Source organism: Ctenopharyngodon idella, chromosome 3 (assembly GCF_019924925.1).
Source record: "Ctenopharyngodon idella isolate HZGC_01 chromosome 3, HZGC01, whole genome shotgun sequence".
Classification (NCBI taxonomy): Eukaryota; Metazoa; Chordata; class Actinopteri; order Cypriniformes; family Xenocyprididae; genus Ctenopharyngodon; species Ctenopharyngodon idella.
Window position 1 is genome coordinate 44,438,409 of NC_067222.1, and position 16,037 is coordinate 44,454,445.

Here is a 16,037-nt window from a genome sequence, read left to right on the forward strand (position 1 = left end):
TCATGGCCAAATGGATTTTTATAGAAGTCCACATTTGTTATTGCAAATTAAATATACCACTGATAACATTAAATAAATATTTTTATCAGGTAATTATTAGTCACTCAAACCTTTATCTAAACCTCTCACCATCGGCTACACATTCGCCATGTTTTGTCATTTTTTTAACAATTTTTACTCGTGTTTGTAGTTTTGAACTGAATCCTCGTCCAACGCACAATGGATCGTGGGCAATATTAGCCTTTATAGTGTTCATGGATCCACACTTCGAAAATCTACCGGAAATAGTAGACCATCCGGGGCATACTCTTTTCAACATACTACGCTTTGGGACACACTTGTAATCTTACATACTATTTAGGATAGATAGTATACACATTGGGACGCAGGGTAAGTTTCCTGTGTTTCCTTTCAGTTTAGTTCCTGTCTCTTTAGTTACTGCTTCTTCCCTTGTTAGTTGCCTTGGTTACTGATTAGTCCCACCTGTATCTTGTTTAATTCACTCCCTGTTTTGTTCAGTTCTCTGCTGATTATTTAAATGTATGAATTGTGTTCTTATGAAAACTCAGAATTGCAAGATGTAAACAGAATTGTGAGATAAAAACTAGGAATCACATGAATTAAAGTCTGAATAAACTTGCAATTACTTTTTTTAAATTTTTTTAAACAAGCTTCCATACTTTTCAAATCCTTCTCTCTAACTACTTGGCATCATTCTGGGATGAAGAAAAAAAAAAAGCTCCACCCTACATTTATTCTCACAGAATAACTGTTTTACTGAGAAATATAGCAGAAGGATGCAAATAGTGTAGACATTTGTTTGCATATATTCATTCAGATGCCCAGTTTGCAGTAGATCATACACTGTAAAAATACACTTTTATTAACTGGAAAGTACTTTTGAAATATTTTTGCAATAAATTTACTGTTTCAGAACAAGTATTTACTTACATAAGCAATGTTTTATAGCCTGAAAATGACACATTTTTAGTCTCTGAGAAGTGATACTGTATGTACAGCTGATTCAACCATCCATGAAATACAATCTTCTAAAGTTCCATTACTTTTTTCATGATATTCTTCTACATAATATTTACTAGATTATTCAGTACATTTGAGAAGACATCTATTACTGTTTGACCTCCAGAGGCAAAGGTTGCTCTGAAATATCCAGCATAAACAACATGGAGAAAGCTGCCTGTGAAGGGCAGGCTGTAAACTTCAAGATTCAAAACCAACATTGCAGCCGGTATCTCTGTTGCCAAGGGGAGTGTGATAGCATCTCATGGATATTCATGTGGAGAAGAAGGAGATAACACTGGCAGATTTACAGTGCAGTCAGTGTTGTACACTCATTTGAGCTGAGAGCAAAATCCATCCACGGGGTTGGTTGCTATTCCTGTAGCATTCATCTGTGCTAATCCATACGTCTATAGGCTATGTACTCAAACCTTGCCATATCTGCAGTGCTAATAGCAGTCCTGCTGTCACTAAGCCTTTCATGATTACAGACAAGCTGACGAGTAGAGGTTTCTGATGATCCACGAAGGCTGATTTAAGCCCCACAACAAAACCACTATCTGCCATTTCAGAGTCAAACTCATGTTTGATTCATGAAGCGAGACTTTCCCAGAATATCAAATGACTGTCTTCACTAATCTGGAAAATGCATCTTTCACTCAATGTTTTGGACTTTAGTCCACAATGAGATGGCGTTTTTGTCCTGCAAAAACTGGGCTTTTTGAAGAAGCTCTCCCAAATAGGTAAATGTGAAAAAGGAAGTATTTGAAAACGATGATGCATGTTTAGATGGTATTTTTGTCCTGCAAAAAACTCTTTTAAAAAGACGCTTTCCCAAGTGGATACATTGAAAAAAAGAGTCTATCTGTTTGGTGTCTTCAAATTATAACATTAAACATTGACAGCTTTATTTACATCCAGGATTTTTAGTATGACCTCAGACTTTTGAAGCCTGCTGTGTGTTGATCAAAGTGTTGCACATTGTGAATTACATGAAATCAGAAACGGATCAATAACAGGTTCAGTTCATAGAGTGTAAAGGGCCCTTAGGAGCTTGCTGTGCAACACAATCTCATTCGACAATCTCAATGCTCTATGGCACACGTCTTCACATATCATCTGAAGGACGAATGGGCAGAAATGCAATAAGATTGCACAGGCACATCTAATCATAGAGATGAAATCCAAGGCAGAATCTTACATTACTGTCAATATGGTGCTCAATATGTTGGAACTGAATATGAATCATCACCCAAGTTCTCCCAAGAAAGTTTTACATTACAAATCTCGGTTCCTAAAACTACATTGCACATTCAGCTATACAAATTATACACTGATGAACCAAAAACATTATGTCCATTCACAGGTGAAGCAAATATCATTGATCATATCCTAACAAGGCTACATATTAACATCTGGGTAGATGTTAAAGGGTTAGTTCAGCCAAAAATGAAAATTCTGTCATTTATTACTCACCCTCTTGTCATTCCACACCTGTAAGACCTTCATTCATCTTCGAAACACAAATTAAGATATTTCTGATAAAATCCGATGGCTCAGTGAAGCCTCCATTGACAGCAAGATAATTAACGCTTTCAATGCCCAGAAAGCTACTAAAGACATATTTAAAACAGTTCATGTGACTACAGTGTTTCAACCTTAATGTTATGAAGTGACGAGAATTTTTGTGCACCAAAAAAAAACAAAATGACAACTTTATTCAACAATATCTAGTGATGGGCGAATTCAAACCACTGCTTCATGAAGCTTCAAAGCTTTATGAATCTTTTTTTTCGAATCAGTGGTTCGGAGCGTGTATCAAACTGCCAAAGTTATGTGAACCATTGAAATTTTGAAACACTTAAGAAGTAACAAAGCCTTGTTTACTGAAATCACGTGACTTTGGCAGTTTGATACACGCTCCGAACCACTGATTCGAAACAAAAGATTCATAGAGCTTATAAGCTTCATGAAGCAGTGTTTTGAAATCGCCCATCACTAGATATTATTGAATAAAGTTATTTATTTATTTTTTTATTTTTTATTTTTTTTTGAACAAAAAGTATTCTCGTCACTTCATAACATTAAGGTTGAACCACTGTAGTCACACAAACTGTTTAAAATATGTTTTTAGTAGCTTTCTGGGCATTGAAAGTGTTAATTATCTTGCTGGCAATGGAGGCCTCACTGAGCCATCGGATTTTATCAAAAATATCTTAATTTGTGTTCTGAAGATGAATGAAGGTCTTACAGGTGTGGAACGACAGGAGGGTGAGTAATTAATGACAGAATTTTCATTTTTGGGTGAACTAACCCTTTAAGCAGAATATCAGTTCTTGTAACCTACATGTTGGTTGCAGGAGAAATGGGCCAAATTGTTATGACAAGGCAACTGGGTCAGAGTATCTCTGAAACGGCAAGGCTTGTGTGTTGCTCCCGGTCAGCAATGGTGAGAATTTACCAACAGTGTCAGAGGAGGGACAAACCACAAACCATCGACAAGGCCCATCAATGCACGAGGGCAACAAAGGCTATCCCGTCTGGTCTGAGCCAACAGAAGGTCTACTGTGGAACAAGTCAGACTAAATTTTAATGATGGTTATGGGAGGAATGTGTCACAACACACTGCATCACACTCTGCTACATATGGGACTGTGTAGTCCCAGACCAATCAGAGAGCCTATGATGACCCCTGTCCACCGTAGAAAGTGCCTACAATGGGCAGATGAGCGTCGGAACTAGACCTTGGAGCAGTGGAAGAAGGTCACCTAGTCGTGGTGGTGTTCTCTGGTGGAAGTGCCTCTTTCAGAAGGTTAATGCCACCCTGCCACACATTGTTCAGGAATGATTTGAGGAACATGATGAAGTGGTCAAGGTGTTGCCCTGGCCACCAAATTCCCCAGATCTCAATCCAATCAAGCATCTGTGGGATGTGCTGAACCAACAAGTTCAATCCATGGCGGCTCCACCTCACAACCTACAGGACTTAAAGGATCTGCTGCTAACATCTTGGTGCCAGAGACCACAGGACACCTTCAGGGCTCTTGTAAAGTCCATGCTTCATCTGGGACTAACAGCACATTACGCAGGTGGTCATAATGTTTTGGCTTATCAGTGTATAGTCACTAATGTTCACATTTTAATCTATGGCATCATCTGCTCTTGAGGCATAAATTAGTTACAGCTTTTCCAGGTCTACAAATATTTTAAGAATTTGGCTACTTCTTTTCTTGTCATGACATCTCTTTGAGTGTTTGGCATGGAAATGGATACAACAATGTTAATATGTTTGGTCTTGACAGAATAGATCTGCTATGCTGCTGTTATTGATGCTGCTGCAGAGCAAGTACCTGACTTGTTACTGCCAATACATACACAACACACTGCTGTGAGCAAGAAAGTCATGCTGCTGCTCTACAATATAAACACATGAATCAACCGTATCAGATCTATACAGGTGGAGCCGGGGAAGGTGGAGACCTGTATAGATCTGCTACGGTTTCTGAAAGCACGCTGCAACTGCTACAGCAAATACTGACCAAGTATTTGAAGGTTGAACAGCATCATTTTCATTGGCTACTGATACAGCAGGAACCAATCAGCTGTGTCCTATATAGAATGATGTGATTGCAAGCAGACTGGGTTAAAGGGTTAGTTCACCCAAAAATGAATCGAATCAGTGACTCGGATCTCCTATCAAACGGCTGGAATCGCATGACTTTGGCGCTCCAAATCACTGATCCGATTCGTAAAGCTCCGAAGCTGTGTTTTGAAATCGGCCCATCACTATATTGTTGAAAAGTCGTTATTTTGTTTTTTTGGCGCATAAAAATATTCTCGTCGATTTATAATATTAAGGTAGAACTACTGAACTCGCATGAACTGTTTTAAATATGTTTTTAGTACCTTTATGGATCCTGAAAGAGGAAATGTCATTGCTGTGAATGCAGGCCTCACTGAGCCATCGGATTTAATCAAAAATATCTTAGTTTGTGTTCCGAAGATGAATGAAGGCCTTACGGATGTAGAACGACATGAGGGTGAGTAATAAATGACATTATTTTCATTTTTGGGTGAACTAACCCTTTAAGGACATATTATGTATATATCCAACTTAACTTTACAAACAGTTGTTGTCTTTATTTTTTGTCATTTTAAGTCATCTTGGGTCCTCCTGGTTGAGAATCACTGAATTAGAAGGATCTTCTTTTAAATCCATGGAAAGGACATGATTTATTGAAATGAAACAACTTACCAACTCACAAGCCATCTTTGATTCAGAAGCTCAGCCACTGTTATAGGGTAAAACATTAAAAATGGCCAAATACATTGCTCTGAAGTCCAGCTTAAACAAACCGCATGTGGTTTCCTGGTCAAACTGGTCTCCTAGCCCGGTTAAGCTTTTGTTTCACTGTGATATTTCCATAACATTTCTGAACTGTTGTACTCAACAAGGGACATATAATTGTAACCAGAAAGTAGTACTGATACAATGTGTAAGAAATTTTTTACAATGTGATCTAAACATGATTAAACATATATATATACACACACACACACACTATATTGGCAAAAGTTTTGGGACACCCCTCCAAATCATTGAATTCAGGTGTTCCAATAACTTCCATGGCCACAGGTGTATAAAATCAAGCACCTCGGCATGCAGACTGATTCTACAAACATTTGTGAAAGAACGGGTCGCTTTCAGGAGCTCAGTGAATTCAAATGTGGTACCGTGATAGGTTGCCACCTGTGCAATAATTACATTTGTGAAATTTCCTCACTACTAAATATTCCACGGTCAACTGTTAGTGGTATCATAACAAAGTGGAAGCAATTAGGAACAACAGCAACTCAGCCATGAAGTGGTAGGCCACGTAAAATCACAGAGCGGGGTCAGCACATGCAGTGCGCAGAAGTCGCCAACTTTCTGCAGTCAATAGCTACAGTCCTCCAAACTTCGTGTGGCCTTCAGATTAGCTCAAGAACAGTGCGTAGAGAGCTTCATGGAATGGGTTTCCATGGCCAAGCAGCTGCATCCAAGCCTTACATCACCAAGTGCAATGCAAAGCGTCGGATGCAGTGGTGTAAAGCACGCCACCACTGGACTCTAGAGTGACGAATCACGCTTCTCTGTCTGGCAATCCGATGGACGAGTCTGGGTTTGGCGGTTGCCAGGAGAACAGTACTTGCCTGACTGCATTGTGCCAAGTGTAAAGTTTGGTGGAGGAGGTATTATGGTGTGGGGTTGTTTTTCAGGGGTTGGGCTTGGCCCCTTAGTTCCAGTGAAAGGAACTCTTAATGCTTCAGCATACCAAGACATTTTGGACAATTTCATGCTCCCAACTTTGTGGGAACAATTTGGAGATGGGCCCTTCCTGTTCCAACATGACTGTGCACCAGTGCACAAAGCAAGGTCCATAAAGACACGGATGAGTGACTTTGGTGTGGAGGAACTTGACTGGCCTGCACAGAGTCCTGACCTTAACTCGATAGAACACCTTTGGAATGAATTAGAGCGGAGTACAACTTAGCCTGGCCTTCTCGCCAACATCACTGCCTGACCTTACAAATCCGCTTCAAGAAGAATGGTCAAAAATTCCCATAAACACACTCCTAAACCTTGTGGAAAGCCTTCCCATAAGAGTTGAAGCTGTTATAGCTGCAAAGGGTCGGCCAACTCCATATTAAACCCTACGGATTAAGAATGGGATGTCATTAAAGTTCATGTGCACATAAAGGCAGGCGTCCCAAAACTTTTGGCAATATAGTGTATATATAGTTTTAAAAAGTCAATTACAGTCATCTAATTACTAAGCACAGATGACACTGTTTCCTGAGAATGACCCAGATATGGAATCATTTTCAACTTTTTCACAGAAAAACGGTTTAAAAGATATACTTCACAATGAATTTTAGATTTCCCAAGGAAAATAACAAAAAGAGCCCAGAGTCTGACTACAGTCCTATTACTCCTGCATAAAGAATGAGTCAGCAAAGTCTATCTTCCCTCCACACTTCTATTTCAGGCTCAGAAACGTCAATAGAAGGTCTTTCAAGTTAGCATAACACTCCAGCCTTCTTATCATTTGTGGTTTCAGACCAAAAGCTCCTGAATGATACAAATCCAATTAGGCCGCATGCCTTCAGAGCTTCTGAAACTAGGTCATTGGTAAAGAAGGTTTTGTGTGCAAATAAAAGAGTACTCACGTTAACTTTTCTGGATGAGTCATTTGGGTCAGTGCCCGGCGGGCTGGGCTCAAAAACGAGCCCCTTGTCTTCTTTGAGAGTTTCTGCCCATGAGGCAGATGATGAATGTGCGGCCACAGCGGACTGCTTCAGCAAAGTGAGAACGACGATGTGTTCTCATTACGACAAATAATCGTCAGCTTGATCTGCTTCTCTGCAACCCCAGTTGTAGGTCATCGTAAAATGCCTCTTATGTCTCAAAACGGCTAGTTTTCCACTGTCGGGCCAAACGATTCGGGCCAAAGAACGGCAAGGAACGGTTCCAGTTATACTTCCACTTGAGCCTGGGCATAGCACAGTTACAAACCGCGTTTATTATGTGATTCACTTTTGAGCTGGTTGGCTGGGTTATTGAACTTTTTTGAAAGGCCCTTTGGAAAAAAAAAAGATGAAAGAAAAAAAAAAATGTGTCTGCTACCAAGGCTGCTATAAAAGTAGAAAGCTGCTGTGCTCTTGACCCAGTATATGAATGAACATTCAGAATAAGTGTGCTATTGAACTGAATTGGCCTATGCTGCAGCAGAAACACTTGGCACAACTGTTCTATCATTGTCAACTTATCCTGCATAACAAAATGCAGATGCAAGTGGCTGACACATCACAGTGATCCGCCTGGGTCAGATGTGTCATTTCAGCTGAATCTGGTCTTTCAGCTAACATCCACAGTCAGCATTGGAGATGGTAAATGTAAAAGATGTTGAGCAGGAATAGGATCTTTTGAAGAATTTCACCCGGTCAACACATGCCTTGTCTATCAAGTTTTGAAACATGAAACTACATTTATTTGTTAGGAACTGCACGGATAGAAACACTATATCTTTTATCTTCTCTTATGTCACGGTCTCTTTGCACTATTATGTATTCTGTTTTAAAGTGTCACATGAAAAATATAACCTGACACTTGGTAAACCAATGAAGAACTAAGAAGTCAGGCACATTTGGAAGGCAATCACATTTGGACTGACTATAGGGTTGGGAAATATATTGAATGTTCATGATATATTCATGATGAGATTCCTGGTGGTATGAAATTAAGCAAACATTAAGAATTCTGAATTACAATGATTTTAATTGTCTTTTTATTAAGTTTCCTTAAGAGGATGTCATTAGACTAGTTTTTTCATCCTTCCTTGCTGAGAATATTAAAAATATTTTATCCCTGTAAAGCTTACTGTATAATTGTTGATACAATTGATTTTTTACCAAGTAAAAGTCTTTTTAGTACGTTTTTAAAAACGTCCCCATGTCTTTTTGCAGTGAAATCTTGAATGATTTTTATATAGTTAATGTAAGAATAACTAATATATTGCTAGTAATATTTCAAGATGAACACTTACGGTACTGAAGCAACTTATGTTTACTTGATTTTCCATGAATAATTTCTTAGAAAAATCATGTTAAAATGTAAGTATTAAATATGATCCATCTGGCATCAGGTTTTAAAATGCAGAGATTTGATCATAAAAATAACAACTGATATTTATATGCATTTTATTTAAGAAGTCGGCTATATCTAAACAAGTTAGCAGAATTTCATTGCATTAGTTTGCACAAAATTCCAAGTTTTTCCTCCGTTTGGGCCTCTGAATAAAACTGAGGTACGAGTATGAGCTCCATACCCTCACTATTATACTATATGAGTCATAAAAGCCTAATGTATCAAATATGGTACTCAACTCAAAAACATATGCACACTTTTATATTTTTGTCTTAAGGTTCAATAAACTTCCATTTTTCCAGGCTTTAGAGTTAATAGCATCTGACTTAAGTAACAAAAGGAAGCACTACAACTTATAACTTCAGTTTATTTCCATGAACCAGTTCAAACTGTCCATTTCAATGAACTGATTCAAAACTGTGATTAAAAAAATCCATCATGTATTATCATTTCCCATGTATTAAATAGTTTTAGTACCAATATTTGTAGGTAAATTGTGTTGTTTACTGCTATGTATTGACATATTGGTGCATAGAAATGTGGTGCATGCATAAAATGGGTAAATCATGACCATTCTTTAGTTAAAAACTATATTTTTATGTATTGATTGTTGCTGTTTTTATACATTGATCGTTTTACATTCTCCAACTCTCATTGGCTAGGCATAAAGAGAAATAACATTACTTAACTGAGTCTTTAAATAGCAATTTGAAGTTCAACTCTACAAACACACTTCACATACTTCATTGTGCCATATTATCCTTCACTAGATCTCTTCCTTTCAGATCTAATCAGTAAACTAACATTCAAAAGCCAATGAGAGGATGTCTAAAATGTGAGGGAAGAAAGAGCCTCTCAGCTGTTGCTTGAATCTCTGAGTATCATATCTGTTCAGACAGAGACACATTTGAATCACAGCTCCAAACTTCAGAACATATTTCCATTTTTATTCTAAAAGCATAATTAAAATGCAAATTATGTGCAAGCATGTACATTTCATCTGCAAGATCACTTAAATTTTGCATTTCCCCTTTCTTGAACAGAAAATGAAACAGGTATGAGTAGAAACTCAACAGAAAGGCATTCTGGGATCTCACTGAGATTAAAAATGAATTGTCCTCTGGATAAAATTGACTGGTTTGAGCCAAATTTATCATACACAATGCAGTCATACACTCTTTCAGTCTTTTAATTCCTGATACATTTAATTTTCTTCCTAAATGATAATTCTTATTTCAAGGTGAATAATATGTGCTTTGAATACAAACACTAATTTTGCTATTTTGATAAAGACATCAGCAAAACAATATTAAGAGATACTGCAGCATACATGAGAAAACTTTATGGCAATATAGAGAAAAGAAAGAATTTTAACACAATGAGCTCATATTACATGCTCTGAATTATGCCTTAATGAAGGATTTTCAGTGGTGTTCCAGCAATAGAGGCTGTGAGACATGAAAGAACAGCTTCTTGAGTGTCAGCTGAGCCAAACATTCAAGCACATCAGAGTCGGGGGTGGGAGAGAGACTAAACAAAGCCGTAAACCATGAATTACAGTCCTTTTACCACAGCTAAGGGTATGGGCTGCCCTTAAAGTAAACATGAAAGCTAAAATGGGTAAATCTATATTTTTTATATTACTATTATAATGTTTTTATGGAATACGGTTTACTGCCGTGAGGGTGGGACAACCTGTCACTCACACGAGATCGATCAATAGCAAACCACAACCATCCAATCAATCGACAAAATCAAGTCCCGTACTACATTTCTTCTTGTTCCAGAAGCTGTTTCACTCAGATACATGTCACAATAAGGAAAAAGACTATCGCAACTTCCATTTCATGCCAACTTTGACTCTGGTTAAATTACTGCAATATTTTATTTCAATTAATGTACTTTTATATATGCTTGTAATTTTAAATACATTTTTAATTTAAAAGGTACACAATGTAACTTTTGGCCCCTTCAGCGGTTAAAAAACACCAAACTGCATGCATTTTGCGGTAGAACATTGTTTTGGTTGTGCTTCGGCTCTGCGTGAATGTGAGAATGAATATGGTTATCCTACTGCTCATAAAACATTACGAGATATAACCAATTTAGTTGGAAAGGATCTCAAGCTGACTAGCTGGATATGTTACTGTAGCTAAACCCATTAATAGACACGGTACTTCCTTGAAAATAAATTCCAGCACAGCGCTACAACAACCATAATGAAATGACCCTTCACAATAGATGCTTTACAAAGAAACTCTGTTTGAGAGCTACATATGGCAGTTTATCTGTTCAATAAAATACCTTACTCAACTGTTGAGTAATAAAAATGCCATCTCTGCATCTCTTTTACGACACTTCAAATCCCTCAGTTCTCGCCATCTCCGAAAAGCCAAGCCAATGTTTATTCTCGTTTTATTACGAGCTCTGTCACATTCTCAATTTCCCAAGAAAACCATCCCGACCAGTCTAAAATATAAAGACATGTAATAGGCTGACCTTTGTGAATCAGGGTAAAACAAAAACACGCTTTGGATGATGTTGATGTTAATGATGTTTAAATTTTGTTAATTTTAAACAAAAAAAAAAAAAGTTAGTGTACCTTTAAACTTTTGGTAACAATTTAGTATAGGGAACATGTATTCACTATTAACTACGACTTCTGCCTCAATCTCCTAATTTACTGCTTATTAATAGTTAGTAAGGTAGATGTTAAGTTTAGATATTGGGTAGGATTATGAATGTAGAATAAGGTCATGCAGAATAAGGCATTAATATGGGCTTAATAAATATTAATACACAGCCAATAGTCTAGTAATGTGCATGCTAATAAGCAAATAGTTAAAAGACCCTAAAATAAAGTGTTACCAAACTTTTTTTTCTTTTATTCTTGATTTTATTGATCTGAAATGGTATTAAACTTGTCTTCTAAAACACCACTATGTCCAACTGTGTTGCGCATCAGAACGTGTTTTCAGACCTCACAAACCGGATGTGCAAGGCAGTTGGACATAGTGGTGTTTTAGAGGTGAAAATGATATAAATACTGTTCGTTTTCTCGCACAAACCAATCGTTTCGTGTCTTAGGACACCAATGTGTCGTCACGAGCCGCAGGGTTTAATTTGGATTTGTCTGTGCATGTTTTTTTTTTTACTCTTATAGATGGAGTTACCATTGACAAGCATTATACAACTGACAGACCACAACGTTGAAGTTAAAAATCATCATTTGTGTTCTACTGAAGAAACAAAGTCACCTACATCTTGGATACCCTGGGGCTAAGCAGATAAACATCAAATTTTCATTTTTGGGTGAACTATCCCTTTAACAAATAATGTCCTGGCAGAAAATTACCAGTACCTTTTCCATTTACCTACTGATTATTTTTCTTACAGTGATATACCTGGATTTGTGACATGGTGGCATCATTGACCTGAGCTATTCCTGATATATTCTATAATGCCACTTTATTCCACATAATAATCTGAGCAACTATTATCAGCCCTAATGTCAACTACTGATGCAGTATTTCTGTATAGGATTTTACAAATTTGTGATCTAACTGCGAAATTGTGCATTTAATGCCGTTTCCGGACAAAACATTTCTCACACACACAAAATAAAGCTCCTTCACTTAAAATTTAGCAGCAATTGCCTTTCTCCTTAAAAAAAGTGAAGAAAAACACTCTCAGTATCATGATGGTTTCTATACTAAAACATAGAGAGCATCCAAAGTTGAACCCTGTACGTGACAGATTTGAACTGTGCACCACATAAATAATGCTCAGTAATTGAAGCACATGAGAGATTCGCAATTTTTGAACTGGGATTGCCTTCTCCTTGAAGGATGCATGCAATACAACAAAACAAGGCATCTTGGAAGCCAACATATTAAGAATAACTCCCAAAGAACGAAGCTCACTGAGTTTTGAAACAGAGCTAGTGTGCAGTATAGATAAGAATGCTGCAGTTTAGGTTACTTCTGGCTTTCAAACCTGCTGCAATAATGAATTCACATACAATCTTAATCAACCAGTATTTATCATGTAGTATTTTTACAGGAGTCAGATAATATACCCTTAAAAACAAAGGTTCTTTATTGGCTTCTATGGTTCTATGAAGAACCTTTAACATCCATTAAACCTTTTCATTCCACAAAACGTTCTTTATAGTGGAATAGTGATTTTTTTATAGTGGTTCTCTAGATTATTAAAAATGTTTCTTTTAAGAACCATTCACTGAAAGATTCTTTGAGGACCAAATATGATTCTTCTAATGCATCGCTACAAAACCCCCCCTTTTGGTTCCTCAAGATGGACTATATACTGCAGGGAGATACACATACATATAAACTGCCAAAATGCTCTTGGCAAATTAAATTCACACATTTAAAACCTTGACAACCGCTGTATCCAAGGCGCAAAACACATCTGACAGCTCTCCACTACATCACCTCTCCTTCAACAGCGAGAGCTTGTATCTCATCTGCATAGTGTCTTGTCATTGGCCAGTGATTTAACAGCAGGAGATGCTGCTGCAAGCTGATTGGCTGAGCTCTGAAGTAGGCTTGGAATCCCTGCCATTGAGAAAGGCCATAAATAGGGCACACGAACACACAAAACACAGATGCAGCTGCAACCATTCAACATTTCACACGCTCTAACACGGTCACAATCCAAAGATCCACAAGTTTGAACTCTTCACTGGAAGCTGCAGGGAAAACAGGCAAATCCAAACTCTCAGACTTGCATAGAGAGCTTGCGTACTGGGAATCATGTCTCTGGAAGTCAAGGAAAAGACAGAGGTGCGATTGGTGTTCATGGGAGCGGCAGGTGTTGGAAAAACAGCCCTGATTAAACGTTTCCTACAAGATAAATTTGAGCCCAAACATCGGCGCACAGTGGAGGAGCTCCACAGCAAGGAGTATGAGGTGGCTGGAGTCAAAGTGACCATTCACATCATGGACACGAGCGGAAGCTACTCCTTCCCAGCCATGCGGAAGCTCTCCATCCAGAACGGAGACGCCTTCGCCCTGGTCTACTCCGTGGATGACCCCGAATCGCTAGAAGCTGTCAAGAGCCTGCGCGAGGAAATCCTGGAGGTCAAGGAGGACAAGTTCACACCCATCGTGGTGGTGGGCAACAAGAAAGACCGACTGCATGAACGAAGGGTGTCTACGGACGACGTGCTTGCGAAGGTGGAGCTGGACTGGAACAACTGCTTTCTGGAGGCCTCGGCCAAAGAAAACGAAAATGTGATGGAGGTGTTTAAGGAGCTGCTCCAGCAAGCCAACCTCCCCAGCCGCCTCAGCCCGGCTTTGCGTCGTCGCAGAGAGACCTTTCCAAAGGACACGGGTCTACGGCCACCCATGAACAAGACCAACAGCTGTTCCGTCTCCTAAAGCCAGCAAGAAAAAGACAATAGAGAACGGCAAGGGTTGAGCTACTTCTCATTGCAAAGCGATGATGTGGAAGGCTCTTTTAAAGCACACAAAGATGCTTTTGTTACATAGCGAAACTTCCCATAATCCTGCTCCAAAATCAGCATCCTCCGCAGTGATGAAAGGAAAAGGGACGATGATTTCAGACAAAGGGGAGAAAGATCAAAAGACAATGAACTGTTGCATTTGTGCAAAGAATCTGTTGAATGTTTTGAAAGTGATATTGAGTTTCTGAAGTTGAGTTGTGTGATCTGTGTAAAGAGCTACGTCAACATTCAATCATGTATATGTTAATATATTCTGACTTCAGTGCTACAGCATTGCAATATTGCAGTGTCATAAATGTTTATTGACATAATTTGACTGTATGACATTCATTGGTTTACAAATCATGGCACCAAGTATTAAAGTCACTGTGTCTACTGTTTAGTTGCATACCATCAGAATCTGTGCTTGACACTGTGAACATGCACTTTTACTCTGTCGGAAACTCATACAATGCACTGATTTCTTTTTATTTTTTGTCTTTGTTTTTTTTTTTTTTTTTTTTTTTTTGCAACTTGATTTTTCTCTCTGTCTTTTTTTATGTAACTTGTAAAAGAAAAATAAATGACTAATTACACCTCAAAGTGTTCTGGCAGCAATTATGTTGAGAGAATTTAAGAATGTGTCAAAGGCACAATGCAAAAAAAAAAAAAAAAAAAAACTTTTGATCTTTTTTCTATCTATATACAAGAATTAGTGTTACACCTGTTGAAAATATCTATTCGTTCTTTAGCACTACACTGCACAAAAATGGTTTTCTTACGCAGTATTTTTCCCATGTTTTCCAATATAAATATCTAAACATTCTTAAACCAAGATGCTTTTAACTGAGAAGCAAAATGACATTAGATATAGTCTTGTTTTCTGAAAAAGTATCAAAATTAAGTTAGTTTTTACTTAAAAAAAGAACAAATATCTGCCAGTGGGGTCAGAAAAAAATAACCTTGCTTTACTTTTTGATTTAAGTTTATTTTCCTGACCCCACTGGCAGATATTTTTCTTGTTTTAAACAGAAAGTATTTTTTCCCCCTCAGAAAACAAGACTTAATATCTTAAGTAATTTTGCTTCTCAAGTAAATGTGTCTTGATTTAAGAATGTTTAGATATTTGTGCAGGAAAACAAGTGAGAATAATGTAGTGTTTTTAATAATGTTGTAATAAAAGACTTAAGCTATGAAATAAAAATTATGAGATAGGAGTTTACATGTGCTGCTTTTATAAAAATAATATCAACAAAATTTTTTTTAAAGGCATCCATATATTGTATATTTGTCCTCAAACTAATTTCAAGTATTTAAGTAGAAGCTATTAGATGAGTTTTAAGATCATGAGAAATAAATTTAGCCAAGTGTACCCAAACTGGGTCGAGACTGCTAGTATTATCAAATTTTTCATGCAAACTATATTTTAATCAGCCCTAAAATCCAGAAAACCCTATAAAACCAACCACTTAAAAAAAAAAAAAAAAGTATGCCGTGCACATCCTACAGGAATTGCCTAATGTTGCCACCTTGTGGTGCATCGACTGACTTTGAGCTTCTCACTTCACTGGCTTTGGGTATAATATGCAATGAATACAGTGAACAATAAAAGCAACGAGGAAACGTGTGCTGCATATAACAAAGGCTTATTGTCACTCATACACCTAACAGGATGTAAGGTAGTTCCTAAAACATTTAGTGAATGACCTATTGAATGAAAATCTAATGCCTGTTTTATGCATGTTACATCTGCAGCACATAACTGCATCAGAACATTTGACACTGACAGACTTCTGTATAACAACACTGCTGTGCTATACACAAAAATAAAGTGTTACCACATTCAACATTTCCTTTAATATT

The 16,037-nt window shown here is 37.6% G+C and overlaps 1 protein-coding gene across 1 annotated transcript; it reads left to right on the forward strand.

The window, feature by feature from the left end:
- Window positions 1-12,888: 12,888 nt before the first annotated feature.
- rasd4 (rasd family member 4) lies at window positions 12,889-14,777 on the forward strand. Its single transcript, XM_051887574.1, has one exon. It carries the CDS (start codon window positions 13,483-13,485, stop codon window positions 14,107-14,109), a length of 627 nt encoding a protein of 208 aa, XP_051743534.1. The 5' UTR covers window positions 12,889-13,482; the 3' UTR covers window positions 14,110-14,777.
- The last annotated feature ends 1,260 nt before the right edge of the window (window positions 14,778-16,037 follow it).

Excerpts from the sequence above, each read along its gene's own strand:
- rasd4 (XM_051887574.1), top strand. The coding sequence starts at position 13,483 with ATGTCTCTGGAAGTCAAGGAAAAGACAGAGGTGCGATTGGTGTTCATG.